The sequence below is a fragment of the Vanellus vanellus genome (genome assembly GCF_965231255.1).
Source record: "Vanellus vanellus genome assembly, chromosome: 1".
Classification (NCBI taxonomy): Eukaryota; Metazoa; Chordata; class Aves; order Charadriiformes; family Charadriidae; genus Vanellus; species Vanellus vanellus.
This window is the reverse complement of record NC_138905.1, coordinates 122,745,391-122,772,030: the sequence shown is the minus strand read 5'-3', so window position 1 is coordinate 122,772,030 and position 26,640 is coordinate 122,745,391. Positions and strand designations below refer to the sequence as shown.

At 41.7% G+C, this 26,640-nt stretch overlaps 1 protein-coding gene across 1 annotated transcript in view; it reads left to right on the top strand.

Annotated features, from left to right (window-relative positions):
* The window catches only part of PRDM15 (PR/SET domain 15), a 37,174-nt gene extending 12,875 nt beyond the window's left edge, over nt 1–24,299 (top strand). Inside the window, exons 5-22 of the mRNA XM_082491890.1 lie at nt 3,801–4,025; nt 4,683–4,818; nt 5,872–6,053; nt 6,686–6,780; nt 7,721–7,808; nt 9,282–9,449; nt 10,687–10,781; nt 11,886–12,017; nt 12,955–13,089; nt 15,172–15,335; nt 15,793–15,872; nt 16,483–16,602; nt 17,332–17,463; nt 17,922–18,005; nt 18,203–18,378; nt 19,550–19,630; nt 22,558–22,770; nt 23,287–24,299. Coding sequence (XP_082348016.1) covers nt 3,801–4,025; nt 4,683–4,818; nt 5,872–6,053; nt 6,686–6,780; nt 7,721–7,808; nt 9,282–9,449; nt 10,687–10,781; nt 11,886–12,017; nt 12,955–13,089; nt 15,172–15,335; nt 15,793–15,872; nt 16,483–16,602; nt 17,332–17,463; nt 17,922–18,005; nt 18,203–18,378; nt 19,550–19,630; nt 22,558–22,770; nt 23,287–23,763 — 2,783 coding nt within the window. The 3' untranslated portion in view covers nt 23,764–24,299. The remainder of the gene's footprint in view (nt 1–3,800; nt 4,026–4,682; nt 4,819–5,871; nt 6,054–6,685; nt 6,781–7,720; nt 7,809–9,281; nt 9,450–10,686; nt 10,782–11,885; nt 12,018–12,954; nt 13,090–15,171; nt 15,336–15,792; nt 15,873–16,482; nt 16,603–17,331; nt 17,464–17,921; nt 18,006–18,202; nt 18,379–19,549; nt 19,631–22,557; nt 22,771–23,286) is intronic.
* The last annotated feature ends 2,341 nt before the right edge of the window (nt 24,300–26,640 follow it).

Here is a 26,640-nt window from a genome sequence, read left to right as displayed (position 1 = left end):
CCTCAAGAACCTCTCTGGGCAACCTGTTCCATTGCCTTACCACCCTCAAAGTGAAAACCTTCTTAATGTTCAATCTGAACCTGCCCTCTTCTAGTTTAAAGCCATTCCCCTCATCCTATTGCCACAAGCCCTAGTAAAAAGTCCTTCCCCAGCTCTCCTGTAGGCCCTCTTTAGGTACTGGAAGGCCCCAATAAGATCTCCCCAGAGCCTTCTCTTCTCCAGGCTGAACAGCCCCAACTCTTTCAGCCTCTTCTCATAGGAGAGGTGCTCTAGCCCTCGGATCATCCTCGTGGCTCTCCTCTGGACGCGATCCAGCAGTTCCATGTCCTTATGTTGAGGTCTCCAGAGCTGGATGCAGTACTCCAGGTGAGGTCTCACGAGAGTGGAGTAGAGGGGCAGAATCACCTCCTTTGACCTGCTGGCCACACTTTTGATGCAGCCCAGGATACAGTTGGCCTTCTGGGCTGCGATCGCACACTGCTGGCTCGTGTTGAGGTTCTCATCAGTCAGCACCCCCAGGTCGTTCTCATCAGGGCTGCTCTCCAGCCATTCCCCGCCAAGCCTGTATTTGTGCTTGGGATTGCCTCGACCCAGATGTAAGACCTTGCACTTGGCTTTGTTGAACTGCATGAGGTTGGCTTGGGCCCACCTCTGCAGCCTGTCCAGGTCCCTCTGGATGGCATCCCTCCCCTCCAGCATGTCTACCTCGCCAAACAGTTTGGTATCATTGGCACACTTGCTGAGGGTGCACTCAATCCCACTGTCCATGTCGCTGACAAAGTTGTTGAACAGTACAGGCCCCAGTACCGACCCCTGAGGAACACCACTCATCACTGCTCTCCACTTGGACATCGAGCCGTTGACTGCAACTCTTTGAGTACGACCGTCCAGCCAGTTCTTTATCCACCGAGTGGTCCATTTGTCAAATCCATGTCTCTTCAATTTAGAGACCGGGATATCGTGTGGGACAGTGTCAAACGCTTTGCACAAGTCCAGGTAGATGACATCAGTTGCTCTTCCCTTGTCCACTGCTACTGTAACCCCTTCATAGAAGGCCACCAAATTTGTCAGGCATGACTTGCCCTTGATGAATTCATGCTGGCTGTCACCAGTCATCTCTTTGTTTTCTACATGCCTCAGCAGAGTTTCCAGGAGGATCTGCTCCATGATTTTGCCAGGCACAGAGGTGAGACTGACTGGCCTGTAGATCCCTGGGTCTTCCTTGTTTCCCTTTTTGAAAATAGGGGTTATGTTTCCCCTTTTCCAGTTGGCAGGAACCTCGCCAGACCGCCATGACTTCTCAAATATGATGGCTAGTGGCTTAGTGACCTCTGCCAGTTCCCTCAGGACCTGCGGATGTATCTCATCAGGTCCCATGGACTTATGCACCTTCAGATTCCTCAGGTGGTCTCATACTTGGTCTTCACCTACAGTGGGTGGTTCTCCATTTTCCCAATTCCCATCTTTGCATTCTGCGTCAAGTGTAGTGTGGCTGCAGTCCTTGCCAGTGAAGACTGAGGCAAAAAAGTCATTGAGTACCTCAGCTCTGTCTCTGTTCTGGGTAATCAGTTCTTGCGTTTCCTTCCAGAGAGGGCACACAGTTTCCCTAGTCTTTCTTTTCTCGCTGACATACTTAAAGAAGGATTTTTTTGTTTGTCTTAATGTCCCTGGCCAGATTTAGTTCTATCTGGACTTTGGCTTGTCTAACCCGATCCCTGGCTGCTCAAACTATTCCTCTGTATACCTCCCAGGCTACCCGCCCGTTTCCACTCCCTATAAGCCTCCTTTTTCCTTTTGGTCATGTCCAGGAGCTCCTTGTTCATCCATGCAGGCCTCCTGGCTTTTCTGCCTGCCTTCCTCTTTGTAGGGATGCATCACTCCTGAGCTTGGAGGAGGTGGTCCTTGAATATTAACCAACTTTCTTGGACCCCTCTTCCCTCCAGCACTTCATCCCATGGCACCACACCAAGCAGATTCTTCAAGAGGCCAAAGTCAGCTCTCCCAAAGTCCAGGGTGGTCAGCCTGCTGCGCACCTTCCTCACTGCCTCAAGGATCTCAAACTCGACTATTTCATGGTGACTACAGCCCAGGCTACCCTTGAGTTTGACACTGTCTACCAGCCCCTCCTTGTTGGTAAGAACAAGGTCGAGCATAGCTCCTCTCCTCGTTGGCTCCTCAACCACTTGGAGAAGGAAGTTGTCCTCGATGCAAGCCAAGAACCTCCTGGATTGCCTATGCCTGGCTGTGTTACCTTTCCAACAGATGTCGGGGTGGTTGAAATCACCCATTAGAACCAGGATCTATGAGCATGATACTGCCCCTGTCTGTCTATAGAGGGCTTCATCCACTCCGTCTTCTTGGTCAGGTGGCCTGTAGCAGACCCCCACTGTAATGTCCCTGGCTCCCAATTTCCCTTTAATCCTGACCCATAGGCTCTCAGTTGGCTCTTTAACCATCCCTAGGCTGAGCTCCGTGCATTCTAGCTGCTCCTTCACATATAAGGCAACACCACCTCCTTGTTTCCCTTGCCTGTCTCTCCTGAAGAGCCTGTAGCCCTCCATGGCAACACTCCAGTCATAGGAGTCATCCTACCAAGTTTCTACGATGCCAATGAGATTGTAGCCTTGGAGGCGTGCACACATCTCTAGCTCCTCCTGTTTGTTCCCCATCTCCACGCGTTTGCATAGAGGTACTTCAGCCGTGTCTTCATTGAGGCTGACTTGGCTGGAGCAGCTGTAATTACTTTGTGCTGCTCTCCAGGCAGCATTCCTATACCGTGTATTAACGGTGCCTCCCCATTGGCTCCTGTTTGTCCAGGAGCTCCTGGCTTTTCTATGTAAGTCTCTGAGCATGCTGCAGCATAGGCAGCACATTTTGGAGCGGATGGCTGCAGGCCCTCACCAGCACGCCGTTCCTCTACCCTTGGTACAACATCCCTGGTTGGTCACGGGCAAACCCGATAATGCCCCCTTCCCCCATCGAATCTAGTTTAAAGCCTTGTTAATGAGCCCTGCTAATTTTGGGGTGAAAACCCTTCTCCCCCTTTGAGTGAGCCAACCCCCATCTGCTGCCAGCAGGCCTGGTGCCACATAGGCCATTCCATTGTTGAAAAACCCAAAATTGTGGCAGTGACACCAGCCACGGAGCCACACGTTAACAGACTGAGTTCGTCTGTTCCTTTCAATGTCATTGCCTGCAACAGGAAGTAGGGGTGAAAAAAACCCCTGTGCTCCAGATCCTCTTAGTGACTGTCCCAAGGCCCTGATGTCTCTTTTAATCATCCTTGCACTCCGATCTGCACATTCATCACCCCCCACATGGAACAGGAGCAGTGGGTAGTAGTGCGAGGGCGGACTGATGGCACAGATTTAGTAAAGGGAATTAAATACATTTTTTTTTTCTGCATTTCATTTGCAGCTATTTTATGCGGTTTTCAAATGAACTTATAATATTTAAGAGCTTTGACCATTTGATGAATCATTTATGAAAAGGAGACTTAAGCCACTAAATAACTTGGGCATTTGGAAAAATGTTCCCATTATCAGGGGGCACAACCTTTTTCTGGTGAAATCTAACAAATCTCTTAAAAAAAAATTCAGTCCCTGTTAGTAATAATTTCAATGTTTAATAGACTGTATGCTTTTATTTAGGAAGGTATTGTGACCACTTTTGAAATTCATTGAAGTGAGTCCCTGGTAAGTGAGGTTGACCCAATAGATAGGCTTCAGCTGGATGTATCCCTTTGAGTATTTCATGACAGTTTCTTTCCTCCTTACTCTTGTTCTTTCCCATCTACCCAGAGCACTTGCTGAGTCACCTGGAACAAGCTAAAGGTGCCCCCCAAACCAGCCAAGATGAGGCTGTTGCAGAGAAAGCTGCAGAGCCTCCTCCTGTGGATCAGCCAGTGATTTGTGATGCAGCCAGTGCCAGTACAGAGTCAAGGAGGAAGGCCAGGCGGGGAAGAAAGCCCAAAACAGCAAAAGCAGAAATACCTCTAGTCGTTATTGAAGATAAAGATTCTGCAGGTAAAAAAACTTGAGGAAATGCTGAGCACATATCCTCTCATACGTCTGTATTGATGCCTTCTCAGAAAGGCTTAAAAAGTAGCACAGAGACAAGATGGAGGTTTTTAGTTAGGTCACTAAAGCAGACTATTTACAAACCTTGCTAATTATCTCTGAGGTCTTTGTCTATGCAGCACCTACACTTAGATTACCTGCATTCTTCTCTGACAGTTGTAGTAATAGGGAGATCCAGATAAACACATGATAGTGGTTATGAGAGACTTGCCTAGCTTTCTGCAAGAAGGAATGGAAGACAAAGCATCCTCCCTCTGAAGAGGAGATACTTGCCTCTCTGTACCTTAAGGTTTATTCTTGCAAAGGGCTTTTTTCAGGGCCTTACCTTCCTTTAAGGGAAGTTCTAGGAGGAAATTTCATGATGCATAATCAACTGACCCCTTAGTAATAAGTTGGAAAAGTAAGAAATTACGCCTTCATAAGAGATGTTGGCTACATCTTACTTGTCATTCAGTAGACACTTTCTCTATCTTGCAATAGCAATCCATTATTTGTCAGGACAAGTAATACGTTCGGTGCCACATCTCATTACAAAAGCAAATTCCCACATTTGAGGTTTTATTCTTAGCTATCCACATTAACACTGTATTTTTATGTTTGCAGAGGAACATGTAGCTGAAGTTGTAACTGAGGTCCCACCAGAAGAGGTAGCCCTGCCTTCAGCTACAGAAGAGAGAATTATGGAATTTGTTTTAGGAAGGATGCCCAGCACCACAAATAGCATCAATTCAGTAACAAAGTAAGTGCAGAATTTCCTCTTAGGCTTAATTAAGATCATGTAGCATGTAATAACTCTGCTCAACTTCTGTGCCCACAAATGCTCTTTTTTATTAGTGTGATGCTGCTGCTGCTACAAGAGCTCACTTTGAACGCCACAAAGATGGCTTGTGCACTAGACGATGGTGCACAGATGGTGAGATAGTTGTGGTAGGATTTTGGACCATAAAGCACAAGAATTTCATTTTCCATCATGGTACTGCTTTTATTCAGCATGATTCCAAAAGCCTCCTGCAGCTACAAGGTGAAATATTACTCCTGTTGAATGTTGGTGGTAAAACAGGCAAAGAGATTTTTTGCTAAAAAAATTACGCTAACCATTATTATTCAGTCTTACTTGTCATCTTAACTCACGAATGACTTCATGTTGATTTCTGTACTAGGAGGGGAAAATTTCAGTCTAACAGAACCTCAGGGAGACTCTTAAACATCATTTGATTCATTTAGATTCTTTTATGTCTTTTTGTCTTGGTAAAATTGGCTTTTTGAATTATTTTTTGTATAATGCACTTGATTTTTCAAAATTAGCTAGTAAAGCTATATAATGAAGTCCTTAGCAGACACAGAGCTATCAAAAATGCATTCTAGTGGGTGGTTGTGCTGGGAAATAGAACCTTACTGCTTTGTGGCGCCCTGCTGCCCTCTTATCATATACGCCTTTTGCATGTGAACTGCCAAGCTTTCTAAGCAGAAATAGCGCTAATGTTTTCAGAGGATAAGCAGAACAGATCCTTTATGTTCCTCTGAGGGGCCTGCAGAGAGAATCTCTGAGTCTGGTGGCTGCTGCTTTTTTCCTCGTATGTGCTGGGTGAAGATAATTTGGAGTGAGTCGGGCTCTGACATCTGCTGCTTCCAGCGGTGGCCAGGAGGGCTCCTTGGCAACAAGGAAGCTCCTGGCCCCCCTCTCCTGCCAGAAGCTGAGCATAACACTCCTATAGCTTTTGCCAGCTGGTGGGACTCTTTCTTGCAACCTGTGGGATACCTTTCAGTCCCTGCCTTTCTCTCTCTAATCCAGTAGGTTTGCTCATCACCAAAACACCATGTCCCTCAAAAGAAGTTTAATTCTCTCCAGTAGACATGGTATACGGCGGAAGCTGATAAAACAACTTGGGGAGCACAAGCGAGTCTATCAATGCAGTATCTGCAGTAAGATCTTCCAGAACAGCAGCAACCTCAGCAGGCACATCCGTTCTCATGGTGGGTTTGATTTTACCTCACTTGCTTATTGATTTTGTCTCTTGGTGGTTCCACCTTTGAGTAGAAGAAGAGCTATTCTTAGATATTGGGATACATAATTTTAATAGAACTATAGAACTTTTTTTTTTTAACTCTCTCTAGAGAACTCTTTTATTTTTCAGATAGAAGCTTGAGTAGATGAAAGTTGGAGTACTTAAAATTTGAATTTAGGTACATATTTTAAATGGGGGTGATGTTGTGATGTTTTTTCCAAAACCGTTCTTCCCTTTAAATGTATACATATATATCACACCCAACCTTCACAGTCACATGGGTAACATTGCTGTGTAAATGTCAGATGAGTGCTTTTTAGCATGTGATCTGGAGTTCCAGGGGTCTGTGACCAACTTCTAAGGATTCTGTGAAAAATGAGCACTGAAAAAGGGTGGGGGAACCAAGTCAAACTGTTGTCAAAATTGTTGGGCAAAGGTTAAAATCCACTATTTGAATCTCCTGATTTACTAAAGTTTCTCATCACTAGCCTGTTTGTTTGCAGTGTTTGCGCTTTGTTTTCTCCTGTCTTGCCTGGAGTTGGTTATTATCAGTCACTGACTACTTTCTTTTTTTTATTTTATCTTGATTGATCCCCTCAGGTGACAAACTATTTAAATGTGAGGAATGCGCAAAGCTGTTCAGCCGTAAAGAGAGCTTGAAGCAGCATGTTTCATACAAGCACAGCAGGAACGAAGTGAGTGGAAATGACTAGCAGGCTCTTTCTCAGATTGGGTGAAAATGTACAGTGAGCTTTCAGATGCTACCTGGGGAGCTTGGGTCAATTATATTTGAGCAGCTATCCATGTGAATAAGTGAGACAAGACTGATAGGAAGAGGTAACATCTTCTGTTAGAACAGCTCATGAATTTGGAAAGTGTGGATGTGTTTTTGAGCATCCAAGTCCTTTTTTGTGTCTGGATTTGCTATAGGAAGTTATTTTGAGGCATCGGTTACAGCAAGACAAACTGGAGTTAGCTGAGAACCTGCATGATACAGAAGTGAGATCTGACTTTAGTTTATGGTACTGAATAGGATTGTTCCAGTCTTGTTTGCTTGTCCTATTTCATTTATCCCCGCCTATAGCATCATTTAATGTGTGAACTCCCTGGGTAAAGGCTGTGTCATTAAGGGCTGTGCACACAAGTATAAATGCACAGTGCTTACAGTAGCAGCACCATGCCTGTTGGTGAGCGCCTTTCAGTGCTGCTCCCGTATAAATATTAAACATGCTTGTAATGGGACCTTATCAGTAAATATTTCCATTGATGTTCAGCATCAAGGTCCTAAGCTCTGAAATTGTTGGCATTTGTTCTGGAGCTGGAGAATGAGTCAGATTATATCTTGCTTCTCAAAAATTCTCTGTGTTGGATGGGGAGTTATCAGGAAGACTGTTACATGCACACAGGTGCATGGTCTAGTTTGTTTGGTTTTTTTTTTATATAGAGCTCAGATGTAGGAACATGGCAGGATGATATAGCATCAGAGTTTTGCATCAATGCATATTTAAATGTCCTGTTGAAGGAAGAAAAATTGGAAAAGACAGAAACAGAAAAAGTAGTTGAGATTTAGGATTTCCCTGTCAGACATGACTTGGCTTTTTCCCTGCTTAAACACTTACTGTTTGCAATCCTCAGGTTGACAGTGAGTACAGATACAAGTGCACCACATGTGAAAAGGCCTTTCGGATAGAGAGTGCATTGGAATTCCATAACTGCAGGACAGGTGAGAATGGCTAACCATTCTGCTTCCTGTCATCTCTACTCCATTTTGTGGGGATATCTGCAAATCCATCTCAATATAGTAATTACAAAGGGGGAGTAAGCATTTAGATTCTTTTTCATCATCACAAGCAACCTGCCCCTCTCCTTCCTCCCTCCCTTATTGTTGTGATAAGAAAAGTATAGTCAGTAACCTGTAGAGCCACACATCCACTTATGTATTGCTATTTTTGGTATCTCCTGCTCACCTGTTATCCTCACTGGTGTTTCATTTGTATATTCACAGATACCCTGTCACCGTCTCTTACTTTCTTTTCTGCAATTTAAGTTTCACCTCATTTCTCTGAAACAGAGGAACTGAAAAGGGGCCAGTTTTCTGGCGTTACAGTTTTCTTTTTCATGCTTTCTCTCTTTAGACTTGCAGTAGTCTCTCTAGGTGATTTTTCTTGGTATCACTAGAACCTGTCCTTTTCTCCCATAGCCATCCCTTGTGGTTACTCATTTATGCTGAGTAATCTTATGCTTGGAAAATTACATTGTGATTACTTTTATGGACCCATGATAACTGTCAGTCCAGAATCATCTGGGTAATTGCCCCTTACAGCACCATTCAAAGTAGGTTTTCTCGTTTCTTTTCTGAGGGTACAGCTTGTATAAAACCTCAGCCTTACTAAGAATGGAAAGTAATGCCAAGTAACCTCAGTATTCTGTTTATTCGAAGGCAGCAGCTCATTTTCTCTCTGAGCTGACTATTACCAAAACAACCAGCAGTTTTTGCTCTACTCTTCAATGCATCAAACTGTTACTTCTTTGTAATTGCTGTAGCATTGGGAGAATCCATCTACAGGACCGTGCTTTCACGTTCCAACAAAATTCTCAACTACTCAATACCAAAAAAATTCCTCATAGGCCTATTATGTAATGGTCTGGAGATGTTATACCTTTTTTCTGGAATATTCAGTACTGGCTGGTATTAGGAACCAGTACTGGCAGAAGTATTCTGGCGCTTAGACACAGCTGTTCATGTGATGTTGTGTTGGTGTATTTGCAGTGATTTTACCAACATTAAAACTTGAATCAACTGTAACAGAATCCACTCCAAACATTATTTTAATGTATGCTAGACCACAATGTAAATATACTATGTGAGGAAGTTATGATGCAAGAGTCACTCTTTAAGTTAGCGTCATGTATATTTATTGCCTTTAAAGGAATGTCCTCCAGTGCATTCCAGTGATATTTAAACTCACAGGGAACAAAAATAAACTCAACAGGTTGTTTGATGTTTATTATCTTTTTAATGGGAAGGCAAATGTTAAAGTAAAAGAAAAATACATGCTTTTGCATTTCCCTCCTCAATCCATATAATGATGGATTATATGTTAAAACTCAGGTCTAACAAAAGAACCACCTGTCTCACAAATATACAAAACCTGCTTTCATCTGTAAAGAGCTGAATGATTTCTCTTGCTTACAGATGACAAGACATTCCAGTGTGAGATGTGTTTCAGATTCTTTTCTACAAACAGTAATCTTTCAAAACACAAGAAAAAGCATGGGGATAAGAAGTTTGCATGTGAAATCTGCAATAAGATGTTCTACCGGAAGGATGTCATGCTAGACCATCAAAGACGACACTTGGAAGGTAAGTATACTGCAGATGAATCTAATTATTACTCTTGAAACAGCAATAGAGATGGGAAGGTTAAGGAAATGATTGTTCATTAGATTCTTCTGGATGGTAGCTGTCATTTTTTTGTCAGTTACCTGATGTAGAGTAGCAGGTTTCAGCAAAATGTGATATTTATTAAAAATAATAGTAACAGGTCCTGGAGGGGAATTGTTTAATTCTATGAAAAACTTTTTAGGAGAACCTACCTTTTTTTTCAGCCTCACATGATTTGATCCAGTGCTACTAACAGTCATGTGAAAGTTGCTTTTGTTATTATGCAGTAGTTTAGATGTCTCATTTTCTAGCTGATTCTAATTATATTTTTTTCTTTCTTTGAATTCTTTCTTTTTAAAAAAGAAAATGTGTGATAACTTGAAAATTTGAAGGCAGAGAATTAACTTGCAATGTACGACTGAAAGTGACAACTTTTCAAAACCTTGAGAATATATGAAGATGAGATTATAAGAATTTGCTGTTCAAAATCTCAAACATCTAAGGATGTTATAGGTACTCAGAGACTCTGGAAAAACTTGGGTGATGGTAGATTGCCAAAATATGTATTACAATGCCTCTAGCGATATAGATGATAAGATGAGAGGTGACTACAAAAAAAAAGCAGACAGGTTATCTAATTTGGTGCTTTGGGTGTAGCCGACCGTCACTGGCTGCTCTTGTGATTCAGACCTTTGTGTCAGGAACTAGAGGACAGCTAGAGGACAAGGAGTTGAATGGCAATGGCAAGGCTTCTCGTGTTTAGCTTTCACAGAACAGCAGCCCTCTTTGATCCTGAAAGTAGCTGAAAAAGAGGTCTCAAATCCTCACTGAGCAGTAAAGATGACGCTGGATAGTTCCCTCTCTCCTTAGGAGTGCAAGGGGGAATTTCTGGGCCAGATATCTGATTGAAGTTCCAAGGCTCACAAGATCTGCCTATTTCCAGGTGTTGACAATAAATGTCTGCTTTCAGACACTTTGCAATTGGTATAATAACCAATAAGCCAAAATACATCACTTTGGCAGACTGCTTTTATATTCTTAAGACGCCATTTTAATTTAGAAATGATCCTTTTGTTAGCAATTAAATTCTGCATTGAGGCTCTTCCCAGTGTTTCACTCTTCTTTACAGTATTCACCTGAAAGGGCATGCAGATTGGAGTGGAAAACCATGGTTTATTTTTTTGTTTTGTTTTTTGATGGGAACTGTTCTGTTAAGGGGTGAGGCGTGTGAAAAGAGAAGACTTTGAGCACAGCACAGAAAACATGGTTCGCTACAAGAAGGAGCCTTCGGGATGCCCCGTGTGTGGGAAGGTAGGCATCTTTGCCAGCGTATGCCATGTGAAGCTCTGCATTGTAGCTCCAAGGATGCTGCCGGGGTACGGTGCACCTCCAAACTAGTTACCGTGGCATAACAAATTACCACCCGTGTATTAAACCACAATAGCAGGCTACATGAATAGGCATACAGCCTGCTAAAAGGTTGAGGTAAATGACGTGCACTGAGGTATGTGCCAAGTCAGATTAGCTCACAACTCGGACAGGCACACGGTCAGTTACCGGTGAGCCCTGTTGCACAGCTGAGACATTACTTTTTAAGCTGCATTAGCTCCACTGTATATCCAAGCCCACTGTGGCCAGGGATGGTGGGTGCTGTTAGGACAAAGATAAGAACAAAACTGAAGTTGAGACTAGACTTTTATTCAGGAGATGTAGCGCAATGTAGAGTGTAAGATGGCCGCAGTGTCTGTCAGTGAAATCTTATTGCTTATGTTATTTAGAGTGAAGTTTTTCTGCCCGAATATAAACAGCTGGAGTTGACTGTGTGCATTGGGAGTCATTTTCTATTAGAAATAAAAGTGAATTCACGGTGTGGTCATGGCACTGTTGCATTTGGGTGTTTAACACTCATGATCTTAAGTTGTTGTTATCACAGGTACAAAGACTGTGGGTTTAACTAGTGATTTTATAGATGTTTAATGATTCATGGTGCAAGATGTACTCAAGCAACTCTTAAGTTGGTGTGTAGACCTTTGTTTTCGATCCTTTGGATATGTTACATATCAATGAAGGTAGATTTTGTGGATGTGTCTTTTCATATACATTCATGATTCAAAAGACACTGTCTAAATATTTCTAAATCTACCCTATGTAATTCTGCTGCAGCTTTTTTGGACGTCCATCTCTGATGAGCAGCCAGTTTCAGTCAGTTCCTTGGAACTGTACACCTGCATTTTTCTGTGCTAGCAGTTTCTGGGGTAGCCTGCTGGCTGGGTAACAGGAGCTCCTACATTTTTCTGCCAGAATGAATAAAACAGGACAGCAAATATGTTCTGTGCTATCCACTGGATAATTTGCAAAGAACTGTAGCCCTGCTGGGCATGATACAAAAACGCTTCCTTCCTTCTTCTCTTTTAGGTATTTTCATGTAGGAGCAATATGAACAAACACCTTTTAACACATGGAGACAAGAAATACACTTGTGAAATCTGTGGACGTAAATTTTTCAGGGTGGATGTGTTGAGAGATCATATTCATGTCCATTTTAAGGTATTGTGTTAATAATTTATTAGAAAAGGCATGTTACTTAGCAGACAAATCAATATATCAATACATACATTGAGACTCCTATAGCCACTGGCAACACAACAGTGATTATGTACACTGATGTTTCTACAGCAGCTTAGCATGAATTGTGCTCTGATTTACCCATGGCTCTGTTTCTACATCTGCATTGCTACAGAGTATGTGTATATTTGAAGTTACTTCAGCTACCACTGCAGAACACTGTTCTGAACGCTATGGAAAAAACACCTCTCTGACCTCGGATGAATCGCAGAGGTTGCTCAGTTTAAAGCAGGGAGAATAACTTAACAGGAAGGCTGCAGATGGATGTGTTGTTCCAGTTGTAATTTGGTTGGGCTAGGGGGTTACTGTCATCCTCTCTCTGTGGGGAAAAAAAAAAAAACAAACGAGAGAACTAATCGTTCCTGCCCTTTCTGTGCTGGTGATTGTGATTCTCTTGTATATGCCAGCGTAACTGCCTGTGTATTGAGTTCCTTACCTGGTTTTATCAGAATGTTCCAAATCACAAAAAGACCCCTATTAATAGTGCTTAATCAGACCCACGTTATTTTGATGTAACTAGGTTAACACTGAATTGTAAGGAATTGAATTGAAAGGGAATTGTATCACTCAGTGGTGCTTATAAAGATGTTTTTATGGATGTAATACTGTACCAGTTGAGTCTTTGTTTACATTGAGGTTCCTTTTCTACACAAAAATTTGAGTATTACTTGTTGAATAAACAGTTGTTCCTTGTTCAGTTAGGGACAGAGGAACTTTGTTTACCTGAATTGAATGAAATTATGTTACAGCAATTGTTAATGCAAGGCAGACTGCTTGGCAACAAAAACGGGCTAGGTGTTACCTTTTGAAGTACAAGTTTAATCTATTAAAACAGAGTATTCTTTCTCATTCTACACAGGACATAGCACTAATGGATGATCACCAAAGAGAAGAGTTCATTGGAAAAATTGGAATCTCATCAGAGGAAAACGATGACAACTCTGATGAAAGTGCAGATTCTGAGCCTCACAAGTATAGCTGCAAAAGGTGCCAGGTAGCTTTAAATTCTTTCAAATTAACTTGTTTTGGGATGGGGGAGGAAGTGGGGATGTCTATAAATCAACCAGAATTTTAAATAACATTCAGGGTTCATAAAGAGAAGGTCAGTCCACAGGCTTGTTGTCTTCTGCAGTGCTTGTTACCTCTAATCTGTGAAGTGATGCTATCCCGTAAGACTTCAGGTGGTGTTCTGTAACTAACAGAACTAACAGAACAGTGCTAAACACTTAAAAAGAGAAATACACATACATATGCTTACCTGTGTGCAAGGAGGCAAGCAAGCAAAACTGGAGGAAGAAACAATGAAGGAATATTCAAATCTTACACTACCTTTTAATGATGTGCAAATTAAAATCATTAAAGCATTTCTGAATGATACAGTCCACAAACTGATTAATTTTGATGAGGTCAAACGGTCCTCTAGTGGTTATCCAGTTTGGAGGATTAAGACTGCTGCTTATGTTCAGTGTGACTGCTTATTCTTGGCCTACTCTATTACGGAATCACGGAATCACGGAATTTTCAGAGTTGGAAGGGACCTCTAGAGATCATCTAGTCCAACTCCCCAGGAGTTGGACAGGATTGCATTAGAAGTACATTACTAACAGGATTGCATTAGAAGTACTTTTGGAACATACTTTGCTCAGTTTTCAGCTGAGAAAGGAAGACTTTTTAAACCTCTTACTGCATGTTTTTTGCCATTTTGTAAAGAAGCAATGGGGAAGAATGGGGTCCTTATGGCCGTTTGGATTCTGTACCCTTACTGGGTGAGCACACTGTACTGGGGCAGGAGGGATGCAAAAGCAATCAGAACAGCAAAACTGGTCAAACTGATATAGGGACAGGGGAATTTTGGTAGTTAAGCCACTGACTTGGCCCCTGGAAATCAGAGCTTATTTTATAGTCTACACTTAATGTGGTGAAAGTGCTTAGCTTATCTTAATTTTAAGGACATGGAGATAATACTAATGCAGTTTTCTGTTCTTATCTGTGAACTGGTTTTAAGTGCAAACTGATTTTAAGCTTATGTCAGTAAGCATAAGAAGGTGTGGTATCACAGCAGTTAGTGACGCGCTTGTTTTCAATGTGGTAATTTTAACGCCTGACACTTAATGGGTACATAAGCTATATAAAATTGTATGCTTCCAAATGAGGGCAATCGTGACATTCAAATTAGAAAGCTCTTTTTGGAAGCTGGGTTTTTTAGTGCTTTTGCGGGTGTTTGTGAAATAAACAGTTGTGTAAGGCAGCAGCTGTGGAAAATGACTGCTATCTGTGATGAGATGTGGAGGCTTTTTGACTGAAAATATCTGTTTGCACATTCCTAGGGGAGAACAACATACGAATGAGTCTTAGTCAAATATTTCTTCTGAGCTCTTAAGGATCTCTCTCTTTAGTTTTTTCTCATCCCAAAGTACACCTTCACCAAGCTGTGCAGTGCTGTCAGAAATACCCTGACTAGTTCAAAAATTGGAGCAAAAGATCATGTCGTTACATCACTTTGCCCTGATATGCTGGAGCATAGATGCATACACAGGGTTACTTAGCCCAGTGAGCTAAGTAGTGGTGCACCTGTCTGTCGTAGTTGTAGCACTTCTAGGAGCTGAGCTAGAATCACTGCTCTACAATGCCTAGGAATACCAACTCTTCTGGAGCTAGTGCCAAAGCTTACTCTGCAGACTAGAGCTTACCATACCTGTAGAGCCCAAAAGACTATTTTTTCCATCTGTGGCATCCTTGCTTTGACAGATAGTGGAGGTTAGACGTGGTTTTTTTCAAAGCTGTTCCTCAGTGCACAAATAATTGGAGCTCCTGGAGTTGTGCAGTGTAAGAAGCAGAGATACCATCTCAAGCTAGTTTTCCAAATGAGTTAACTGATGTCCTGTAGCAGCGTGCTTGTAATAGCCAAAGAGGTTCGGGCGCCAATCCGTCTTTCACAGATATTTCATCTAGGGATACACAGGCTATTTATTTATGTCTACTTGCTCTGGCTCTAGATCCTGGTAATGTATTACTAGATTCTTGCTGTTCCCAAGGACTTTTTTCCCCTTTCATTCACTATTGATTTGTTCCACAGTTGACTTTCGGCAGAGGGAAGGAGTACCTGAAGCATATAATGGACGTGCACAAGGAGAAGGGCTATGGCTGTAGCATTTGTAATCGACGTTTTGCGTTGAAGGCAACTTACCATGCACACATGGTCATTCATCGGGAAAACCTGCCTGATCCTAATGTGCAGAAGTAAGATGATGTGTTGGACTGATAAGAGGAGCTATTTTTTTGAAGTTACAGTGGCTCTGCCACCTGATGCTTTTAGAGAATTGGGCTGTACTAAAATATCTGAAACTGTATAATGAGTGTTAAAATGTTTATTAAAAGCTTGAAATATACATATCACTAATGATTCACTTCACACAGATGATTAGTCAACAGCCTCCCAGTTTGGGCTTTGTAAAGTATAAATCTGTGATTTTGGTAAATATTTTCTAAAAACTGTGATTTGAGCAATGCCAGACTGCTCCAAGCTTGCAGTGAACTTAGGGGTTTCTTAAGGCTCATTTTAAAAAGGCATTTATGTTTCAAGGAACTTTTAATAATAATTAGTATTGCCAAATAAAATACAGTTACTGACAGAGATGCCTGAAATCCATCTCTGTCTCAAGAAAACAAGGACAGGTTTTGGTCTCTTTGATTTCAGGTACATCCATCCATGTGAAATCTGTGGAAGAATTTTTAACAGTATAGGAAATCTGGAAAGGCATAAGCTTATACATACAGGTAAAAGTGTTGTGTTTCTTTATTATAACAATATTAAAAAGAAATTTCTGTTGCCAGTCCTTATTTTTTTCAGGAGGAAATAAGTATGAGGTTTTTACTGTAAGTTACAATAAGTGTTATATTCATGCTTTTAGGGTAGACGTGTTTTCTATAAGCAAATAGTATTAATAATGATACTTGGTCTAGGCACACAATCCAGATTCCTAGTTAATATGATGCCAGATTCACCTGCTAAAAATCCTAATTCTGTATTCTGTTCTTCTCCAGATTCTTATCCATGCCACCTTCTCACCATTACACAGGCTGAAAACTGCTATTGCAAAATCATTTTTAACAGCTCATTATTATTTCATGCTGTTCAGTATTTTCCTGCCTCAGGCTTTATCCTTTTTTTTTTTTTTTCTTTTTTCAGATCTCACACAAAAAGCCATCTTTTCTCTCTCTCCAAAGTCTTCTAATTTAGTTTGGGCTACAATATGCATGAAAGATGTGGTTGACAACACAGGTGGACTGTTGCCCTCTAATTCACCAGTTTAGTCAGTTTTTAGGAGATGCACATTTTTCATTAACATTTTTTTTGTTTATGTTGTCTTTTAAATTTATTTTTAAGGTGTAAAAAGTCATGCTTGTGAGCAATGTGGCAAATCATTTGCTAGAAAAGACATGTTAAAAGAACATATGCGAGTCCATGATAATATCCGAGAATACTTGTGTGCAGAATGTGGCAAAGGTATGTCTAATGCCTTGTTTTCCATTAATTGTGATACTGAATAGCAGGTGAATATCTGAATTAAAACTATTTCCTTTCTTAGAATATTGCGAAGGTCCTCAGAGTGCTGTAAATCCTGCATTTTTGAGAGGTAGAAACTCTATTAATCAGGAACCTTACAGTTACATAAACTACCCCTAATTTTAAACAATCTAGTTTCATGGCCTGTAAGACAAAACTGATTTTAATAAAATTTGCTTTTGTCAGATTGAGGAGTGCTTGCCTGACTGACTTCCAATGCATTTGCAGCACAAAAGTGAATACAAGTTAATTTTTTTCATTTTAGGCTGTTTTCAGACTTAAGAAATAGAGCAATTTCTCTCTCTAAGAGCCTTAAGAGTCAAAGTTGCTTTGAGTTTTTGAATTGTTTGCATTATAACTTGAACAAATCTAAACTGGTATTTTAGTGGAAGGCAGTAAGTCTGACATTTCTAATGACATTTTGTCTTTGCTTGTTCCTGCTGTTTTGCTTCTTCCTTGGTGGTTACTCAGATGTTTTCCAGAGCTTTTGCCTGGGGTTAAATAATAACAATGATAATGTGCACTGCTACCTAAACAATTAAAAATATGCAATTGTAGACACACAGCAGATATAATCTTAGAGCTCTTGGCTAACATGATCATCCTGAGTTCTCCTCTGAAGGTGGGAGCTAAGGGACTAATTGTCATGCTGTACTTTTTGTCTCACAGGAATGAAGACAAAACATGCACTTCGTCACCACATGAAACTTCACAAAGGGATTAAAGAATATGAATGCAAGGAGTGTCACCGAAAATTTGCACAGAAAGTCAACATGCTGAAGCATTACAAAAGACACACAGGTGAGATCTCTAAAGATGTACAAAAGTTGCACTGAATCAGTTAAATGCTTCCTGAGAAAACTCTTCTCTTGAACAGTCAGAGGAACACTAATTAAAAAATAAGCATATTCCGCTTTTTGAAAAGTGATGTTTTGTCCTCTCATCAGCCAAGATTAAGACACATAGTTTGGTTGGTTTCATGTTTTGCTTTATTAAGAGAAGCGGTTTTGGTCTAGGGCAGGTCTACACTGTTGGGTTTGTTTTATGTTAGTCTTCAGGTTCTCATTTCCCAAAACAAAATTTTACCTCCCACATCAATTCCTCTTGGGCACGGCTTAGATAAAAATAGCTAGTGAAACTGGGGTTCTTCTATTTGTTTGGCTGTGATTTATTTTTTCTTTTTAGTAATATGAGACTCCGAATTGTCCCAGATACCTTAGACTATTTTCACTCTGATGCTAAATGTGCTTTTCATGCAGGAATCAAAGATTTCATGTGTGAGCTCTGTGGCAAGACCTTTAGTGAGAGAAATACAATGGAGACTCATAAGCTGATTCATACAGGTAAATCCTCTGAAAAATAGTATCCAAAGACAATAGCTTAATTTTGTTCTTAGGCTTGCTTTACACTTGCCATTCCTGGAACTAGTGTTACACATCAAGTTACCAACATAAAATTGTTCCTTCTGTTGAGATGCTGACAATACAATACTCCTCTTTGGGGGTTGTAGCTAACAGCGTTTCCTTCCATCTGCCACCAGTAGGAAAACAGTGGACATGTTCAGTCTGTGATAAGAAATATGTCACTGATTACATGCTACAGAAGCATATCCAGCTCACTCATGATAAGGTAGAAGCCCAGAGCTGTCAGCTGTGTGGGACAAAGGTTTCTACTAGAGCGTCCATGAGTCGACATATGAGGCGTAAACATCCAGAGGTGAGTTAGTTTGGCAGGTAGATTGTGGGGTGGTTTGTTGTTTGTTTGGGTTTTTTTTAAGAAAGTTTATAGCCTTCAGTGACTTGAAAGGAATTACTTTTTTTTTTTCTCTTTTATTCTGTTCTTTTGGGGTCAATTTTAGGTAGTGTATGTTAAGCATGCACTTAACTGAATCAGCCCTTTTGTTATGTTATGTTTCAGTAGTAAGCATAACTGATTGTCAGTCTCCCTAAAAATGAAGCAGTTCTGATTATTTTAAATCACTTTTCTTTTTCTGCCTCAGCTTAAATGTATATTTATTCATGTTTTGTCTTCATCCGTTACGGACTATAATTGATTCTTTTTCCCCATTGTGTTCTCTGTATTCAGAAGTGATCTGAAAGAAGTGGTAAATAGAGAGGTGATGGCAGCATCTGTAATGATACAAAATTATTCTTAGTATTAAAGATGAATACTGACTGCAGAGTATCTGGATTAGAGAGAGGTTTTGTCTGACCCCAGTGGGGCTTTTTCTGTGTTCTAAATTTCTGAGTAGCTATTGTGTTTCTTCTCAGCATTTCTTGTTTAGGTTGACTAAGGCTTGTCCATTCCCTTTGAGGCTTTTTTCTATTACTGCCAAGTTACAATTAGTATTGCTTTGCCTTGAACTATCCCTTTTTTTTTTTATCATCGTGACTGGGAAGGATATCAACAAAAAGTTGTTTATTGATTTTTGGATTGAAAATGCAGCTACATACATGCAATCCAGAGGGCCATTTGTTCTTTGATAAGCTGAGATGTATAGATTTAGCTGGAAATAATGCAGTAGGACACAGTTGATAGGTTTATAAATAGAAATGCTAAAATAATATTTTTTTTTTCAAACGCGTTGTTTGTTTTGTATAGAATTCATCACTTCCCAGTGGGCTGTGTTCTGTCTAGAATATGAAAATAAACATATTCTTCTATTGTTTTCTTTAAACTTTGCTGGTTTTCAGCAAGAAAAGAAACAGGATACACCATAAGGTTATTTTTAAAAAGCCATGGTTAAATCCCCTGTATTAAATGATATGTGCAAAATGTTAGATTGCATTATTTTTGCTTTGTGACAGGATTTATTAGGGCAATGCTGTATTGTTTGACTGTGGTACGCACTGCTGCAGTTCACTGGCTGATACCCCTTTGTCCACAGATTCTTTCAGTGAGGATCGATGATTTAGAGCAGCTGCCAGAGACAACTACCATTGATGCCTCCTCAATTGGGATTGTTCAGGTAAATCTGCCATTGCAGAATTCTGGTGGCAACTAGGTTCCAGGTGTACTGGAGGGTGAGGTGGAGACATCACTTTTTTGGTACATGACATAGCTGGGCGTAGGCCAAGGAATGTGCTTTTTTAGAGAGTCAGCCCCAGCTTAACGTGTATAAGCAGATGCAAGCTGTTGAGCTGTGTTGTTACATAACATGGGTCAGGAGCTTATGGGTCAGGATTAAAGGGAGGGCAGGGACAGGTGACCTGCTACAGACCACCTGACCAGGAAGACCAAGCAGAAGAGGCCCTCTGTAGACAGACAGGAACAGCCTCATGCTCACAAGTCCTGGTCCTTGTGGGGGACTTCAGCCACCCTGATATCTGTTGGAGGGACAACACAGCAGGGCATAAGCAATCTAGGAGGTTCCTGGAATGCGTTGATGATAACTTCCTTGTCCAAGTGACAGAGGAGCCAACGAGGAGAGTTGCTATGCTGGACCTTGTTCTTACCAGCAAGGAGGGACTGGTGGGGAATGTGAAGCTCAGGGGCAGCCTTGGCTGCAGTGACCATGAAATGATGGAGTTGAAGATGCCTAGGGCAGCGAGAAGGGTGCAGAGTAAGCTCGCTACCCCAGACTTTAGGAGAGCAGGCTTTGGCCTCTTCAGGGATCTCGTTGGCAGAGTACCATGGGATAAAGCCCTGGAGGGAAGAGGGGCCCAAGAAAGCTGGTTAATATTCAAGGATCGCCTCCTCCAAGCTCAGGAGCGATGCACCCTAACAAAGAGAAAGTCGGGCAAAAATGCCAGGAGGTCTGCATGGATGAACATGGAGCTCCTGAAGAAACTTGAAACTCAAAAAGGAAGCCTACAGAAGGTGGAAGCAAGGGCAGGTAGCCTGGGAGGAATACAGAGATATTGTCTGAGCATCCAGGGATCAGGTTAGGAAAGCTAAAGCCCTGATAGAATTAAATCTGGCCAGGAACGTCAAGGGCAACAAGAAAAGCTTCTATAGGTATGTCAGTGATAAAAGGAAGACTAGGAAAAACATGGGTCCTCTCCGAAAGGAAACGGGAGACCTGTTTACCTGGGATAGGAAGGCTGAGGTACTCAGTGACTTTTTTTGCCTCAGTCTTCACCAGCAAGTGGCCTAGCAACACTGCCCAAGTCACAGAAGGCAAAGGCAGGGACTGGGAGAATGAGGAACTGCCCACTGTAGGAGAAGACCGGGTTCAAGACCATCTGAGGAACCCGAAGGTGCACAAATCCATGGGACCTGATGAGATTCATCTGTGGGTCCTGATGGAACTGGTGAATGAAGTTGCTAAGCCACTACCCATCATTGAGAAGTTGTGGCAGTCCAGTGAAGTTCCCACTGACTGGAAAAGGAAAATAACCCCCATTTTTAAAAGGGGAAAAAAGGAAGATCCAGGGAACTACAGGCCAGTCAGTCTCACCTCTGTGCCCAGCAAGATCACGGAGCAGATCCTCCTGGAAACTGTGCTAAGGCACATGGAAGATAAGGAGATGATCTGTGACAGCCGACATGGCTTCACTAAGGGCAAATTGTGCCTGACAAATTTGGTGGCCTTCTACGATGGCATAAGAGCATTGGTGGATAAAGGGAGAGCAACAACTGTCATCTACCTGGACTTGTGCAAAGCATCTGACACTGTCTCACATGACATCCTTGTCTCTAAATTGGAGAGTTCTAATTGGATTTGACCAGTGGACCACTCAGTGGCTAATGAATTGACTGGGTGGCCACACTCAAAAAGTTGCGGTCAACGGCTCGATATCCAAGTGGCGACCAGTGATGAGTTGTGTTCCTCAGACGTCAGTACTGGGACTGGCACTGTTTTACATCTTTGTTGGTGACATGGACAGTGGGATTGAGTGCACCCTCAGCAAGTTTGTCAATGACTCCAAACTGTGTGGAGTGGTTCAACATGCTGGAGGGGTGGAATGACATCCAGAGGGACCTGGACAGGCTGGAGATGTGGGCCCATGCCAACCTCATGAAGTGCAACAAGGCCAGGTGCAAGGTCCTGCATGTGGGCCGGGCCAATCCCATGCACAAATACAGGCTGGGCAGAGAATGGATTGAGAGCAGCCCTGAGGAGAAGGACTTGGGGGTGTTGGTTGATGAGAAGCTCAACATGAGCTGGCAGTGTGTGCTTGCAGCCAAGAAAGCCACCTGCATCCTGGGCTGCATCAAAAGAAGCGTGGCCAGCACATTGAGGGAGCTGATTCTGCCCCTCTGCTCCATTCTCATGAGACCCCACCTGGAGTGCTGTGTCCAGCTCTGGAGCCCCCAACATAAGAAGGACATGGACCTGTTGGAGTGGGTCCAGAGGAGTGACACAAAGATGATCAGAGGGCTGGAGCACCTTGTTCAGCCTGGAGAAGAGTAGACTCCAGGGAAACATTATAGCAGCCTTCCAGTACTTAAAAGGGGCCTACAAGAAAGATGGAGAGGGACTCTTTTATCAGGGAGTGTAGTGGTAGAATGAGCATGGATGGTTTTAAACTGAAAGAGAGAAGATTTAGCTTGGATATTAGGAAGAAATTCTTTACTGTGAGGGTGGTGAGACACTGGAATGGGTTCCCCAGAGAGGCTGTGGATGCCCCATCCCTGGAAGTGTTCAAGGCCAGGCTGGATGGGGCTTTGGGCAACCTGGTCTAGTGGAAGGTGTGTCTGCCCATGGCAGGGGGGTTGGAACTAGATGATCTTTAAGGTCCCTTCCAAGTCTAACCATTCTATAATTCTATGGGTGCTGGTAAAATGGAGGTAGTTACAGGGTGAGGTCTCATTCCCTGAAATCAGTTTTTTGCTAAAGTTTGTTTCTTCACTTGAGAATCGACAGTAAACCAACTTCAGGTGACAGTCTCTTACTTGGAACTTCACTAAGCAAAATTACTTGATATTTTGTTTGGAAATGTGTTGCTCCAGCCGGAATTAGCCTTGGAACAGGGAGAATTACCAGAAGGGAAACAGCACATGAAAGCTCTTAAACGTGGCCAGAAACGAAAACAAAAGTCAGGTGAGGAGGAAGAAGCTCAAGTGCCTGAGGACCCTGCCTTCAGTGAATACACAGAGAAGGAAGGTGAATTCACAGGGAATGTTGGAGATGAGACTAATTCAGCTGTACAGAGCATCCAGCAGGTGAGCTCCAGCAGCCGGGTGATGGGTAGCAGGCATTGCTTAGAGGGTAACAATTCTTTTTTTCCTAATAGCAAACACAAAAGAGCGGTCAGACCATTTAAAGCTAATATGATAAATTGTCATAACACAAAGATGAATAGAGACTTTAAAAAAAGAAAGAGTTGGACCAGTAAGCTCCTCATGATTTGTTTTTGTTTTTGTTTTTTTTCATTTCCTTTGGTGTTACCATCTCCTTGTTTGCCAGATACCACTATCTGGCTGAAGCAATGACAAAAAGTGTGAAAGTTAATTTGGCTTCTTTTTTTGCATATGCCTTCCTCCCATTACCTTCTTATTTCTATATGTGGAAGTTGTTATATTCCAAGCTTTCTGTGTTCTCCTCTGCGTGTATGACTTCTCTTGCTGGCAGTAGCAACATGTGAACCCATCAGCACTCAGGTGATCTTTCTTGATGCTTGGTATTTGGTAGTCAGCTGCAAGATACAAGGTTGAAGTTACCTTTCTGTTTTTCCTCAGGTGGTGGTGACCCTGGGCGACCCAAATGTCACAGCCCCTTCCAGTTCTGTCGGGCTGACAAATATCACTGTTACTCCCATTACGACGGCAGCTGGAACCCAATTCACACACCTCCAGCCAGTGGCTGTGGGCCATCTGACTACACCTGAACGCCAGTTACAGCTGGACAACTCAATTCTCACCGTGACATTTGACACCGTCAGTGGTTCCGCCATGCTGCACAACCGCCAAAGTGACATACAGATCCAACCGCAGCCAGAGGCAGCCAATCCTCAGTCTGTGGCCCATTTTATAAACCTGACCACCTTGGTGAACTCCATTGCTCCTCTAGGGAACCAGATAACAGAACAGCATCCTCTGACATGGAGGTCAGTGCCTCAGACTGATGTCTTGCAGCCCCAGGCACAGCCAACGCAACAGCAGTCAGGACAGCAACAGGTTCAAACAGAGCAACAACAACAGATGTATAGCTACTAATTTATACTTTCAAAAGTTTTGAAACGGACAGTACTTAGAGATAAAACCACAGAGACATTTGGAAAATTTCTAATAGGATTGTTTGCTGGATACCAAACAGAGATAGGAAAATGCTTATACAATGAAATGTAAGCTCAGTTTGGCATAGTACCCTGCAACACTCTAATCTTGAGATTCTCATGCTGTCTCTAGACCTTGCACCGTCTTAAAAAAAAAAGAAATAGGAAAGAAGTCTCACCATAAAATTTAGCACCCCCTTGCACTGTGTATTTCATGCAGTAAGATTGAGATTTGACAGGAGCATCATAATATATCTTAAAGCAGGGAAATCCTAAATATTATGACACTGGTGATTTACAAAACCCTTTTCAGCCATACCATGTCACCTCTTTCCAGTCTGGGAATTACATATGAAGACCTTGTTCACAGTGAGGTGGAATGCAATTGTAGTCAGCTGGTAAAGACTGAAGTGTAAAGACACAAATGGGCAAAACAATAATTGTCTTGGTTTTTATCTTCTTTAGGTCTTGTATCTAACAACATTGATAAAGTAGGTGGAGGTTGGGGCTTTGGGGTGGGGATGAGTCTGGTGTGGAAGAAAATATACCAATTTCACAGAGTATTTCCATTTTAGTCATGGGAAAAACCCTGTACCCATAACACAGTGTTAGTGCTACTTGAATCAGATAGCTGGTCTAATGCTCAAGCAACTTTTATGGTCTTCTAGTCAAGTTTGAATCAAAACAGTTACGAACTGAAAAAAAGAATGTGATACAGTTTTATGTAATTTTTCAAAACTGCTCTTTCAATCTTGCTTTTAGCTAATAGGTCTGAAGAGCAATCAGTCCCCTTTGATCAAGTTCAGGATGTGAATTTTTTTCAATTAGTCTTCTTTCATTGTGTAATAAACATTTGAGAAAGCATTCTTTTTATATATATATACACATATATATATATATGGCCTTTGTACTTTACTGTGTGTTCCTGGTGAGTATTTATGTGAAAAACTGTTATCAATATAATTCATTAAGTTTTTTCATTCCCATATTGCCCTTTCTCACAGGAGTAACATATGGGTTCTATTTCTTCTGTTTTCAAAACTATTTCCAAAATTCATAGCCACACACAAGATGTGTGTGAAATGCAAGAAAAAAGAATGTCTGAAGCATATTCTACCACGTGGAGGCAGTATGCCCTAGTGTATAATGGGCAAGGTTTGCATGACTGTTGGGGATATAAATAGTGGGTTGGGTCAAATACATCATTGCTGACACTACACTTTCATTCCATTCTCCATACATTGATGTGCAGTCTGGACTTTAGCATGTCAAGAAGACAGTAGCTTTCCCACAGAGAAAAAGCAGCTATCAAAAAGGAATAAACTAAAAAAAAAAAAAAAAAAATGTTGCTGCATGGAATCCTGAAAGGCAAATCTGTCCTTCCAGCTGTGGCTACAGAACAAGGTCCTTTGGGGCAGCAGACTGAGCCACAGAACCGCGCTAAAGATTTTTGCTGAGGATAAAGCAGCTGTTGTGTTTGACAGTGAATATAGATTAATGGTTGTAAAAATCCTGTCTGTGCCTATCATATTTATGAAAATGTTCTATGTATTAGCAAAAATATGAGTAGGAATGACTTCAGCTTTGAAAGTCTGTATTAAGATGGGCTACTTGACCCCCTAAAGGATGCCTTATAATCTCTACAACAAATTCTTCCAAAGTATAAATGTCTGGATATTAAAGTTAACCTCCAATAGTTTTCTTGGTGCCATAGCAGTGTCCAGAGGCTCACTATGCGAGGCTCTGAATATGCGAGCCTCTGTTGCAACAGGACATGTATAGGAATGGAGTTTGGTGACAGATTTTGTGTGTCAGAGGAGCAGAACCACTTTTCTGTAAATGCCAACAAGCCTATAAAATGTCTGCATGGGAGGGACCTATATTTGATGGGAGAAGGATACATATCAGAAAGAGGAAAATATCTTTTACTGGTGTGAGAAAGAGAATTTTTCATTCCCTAGCCCCTTCTGTCTTCCTGAGATGCTTTTCACATAGTACCATGAGATCCTGTAATTTTATGATCCTCCCAATATCCTGAGAAGTACAGTTTTATGCCCCTCTATCACCTGGATTATTTCACCACTGCCAGTTAAGTTTCTCCTCAGCTGTCCTGTCCACAACTGCTTCCCCTTCACACCAAACCCTCTGGTCAAGAGGAAGCTAAGTTTTATTTATGAAATATGTTGTTTATGTACTTAGAAGATGTGTCCACCCCCTTCTCCCCAACCATGTTTGGTGCCTAATTGGTAAAGGCAATGATTGATTCTAGCTGATTTAAAAAGGAATGATCACACAATAAATGCTTGCGTGTTGGTGGACACATAGAAAATAAATGTCTCTCTTCAATCTCTCAGTATCCCCAAAATCATAGAATTGTAGAACAGCGCAGGTTGGAAGGGACCTTGAAAAATCATCTGGTCTGGCCTTTTTTTGGGAAAGGGAGCCTAGATGAGATTATCTAGCACTCTGTCCTAGTGCATCTTTAAAACCTCCAGTGACAAGGACTCTACCATGTCCCTGGGGAGGTTGTTCCAGCGGGTGATTGTTCTTACTGTAAAAATTATCTTAAGTAATATTCTGCTTCAGGACGGAAAAATATAACCACTGGAAGGGCTTTGACTAGGCCAGCAATAGAAAGTTCTCGAAAAGCTAATATTCCCAGAGCACTCCTTTTAGAAATTATCTTGACTTTCCCTGCAACCATTGCTATGGTACCTCATCATCTCTCAGCATGATTTTGTTATTACTGCTGTTATTAACAACCCTATGAGAACACAACTATATCTTGGGTGTGCTGCAACATGAAACATTTCAAAAC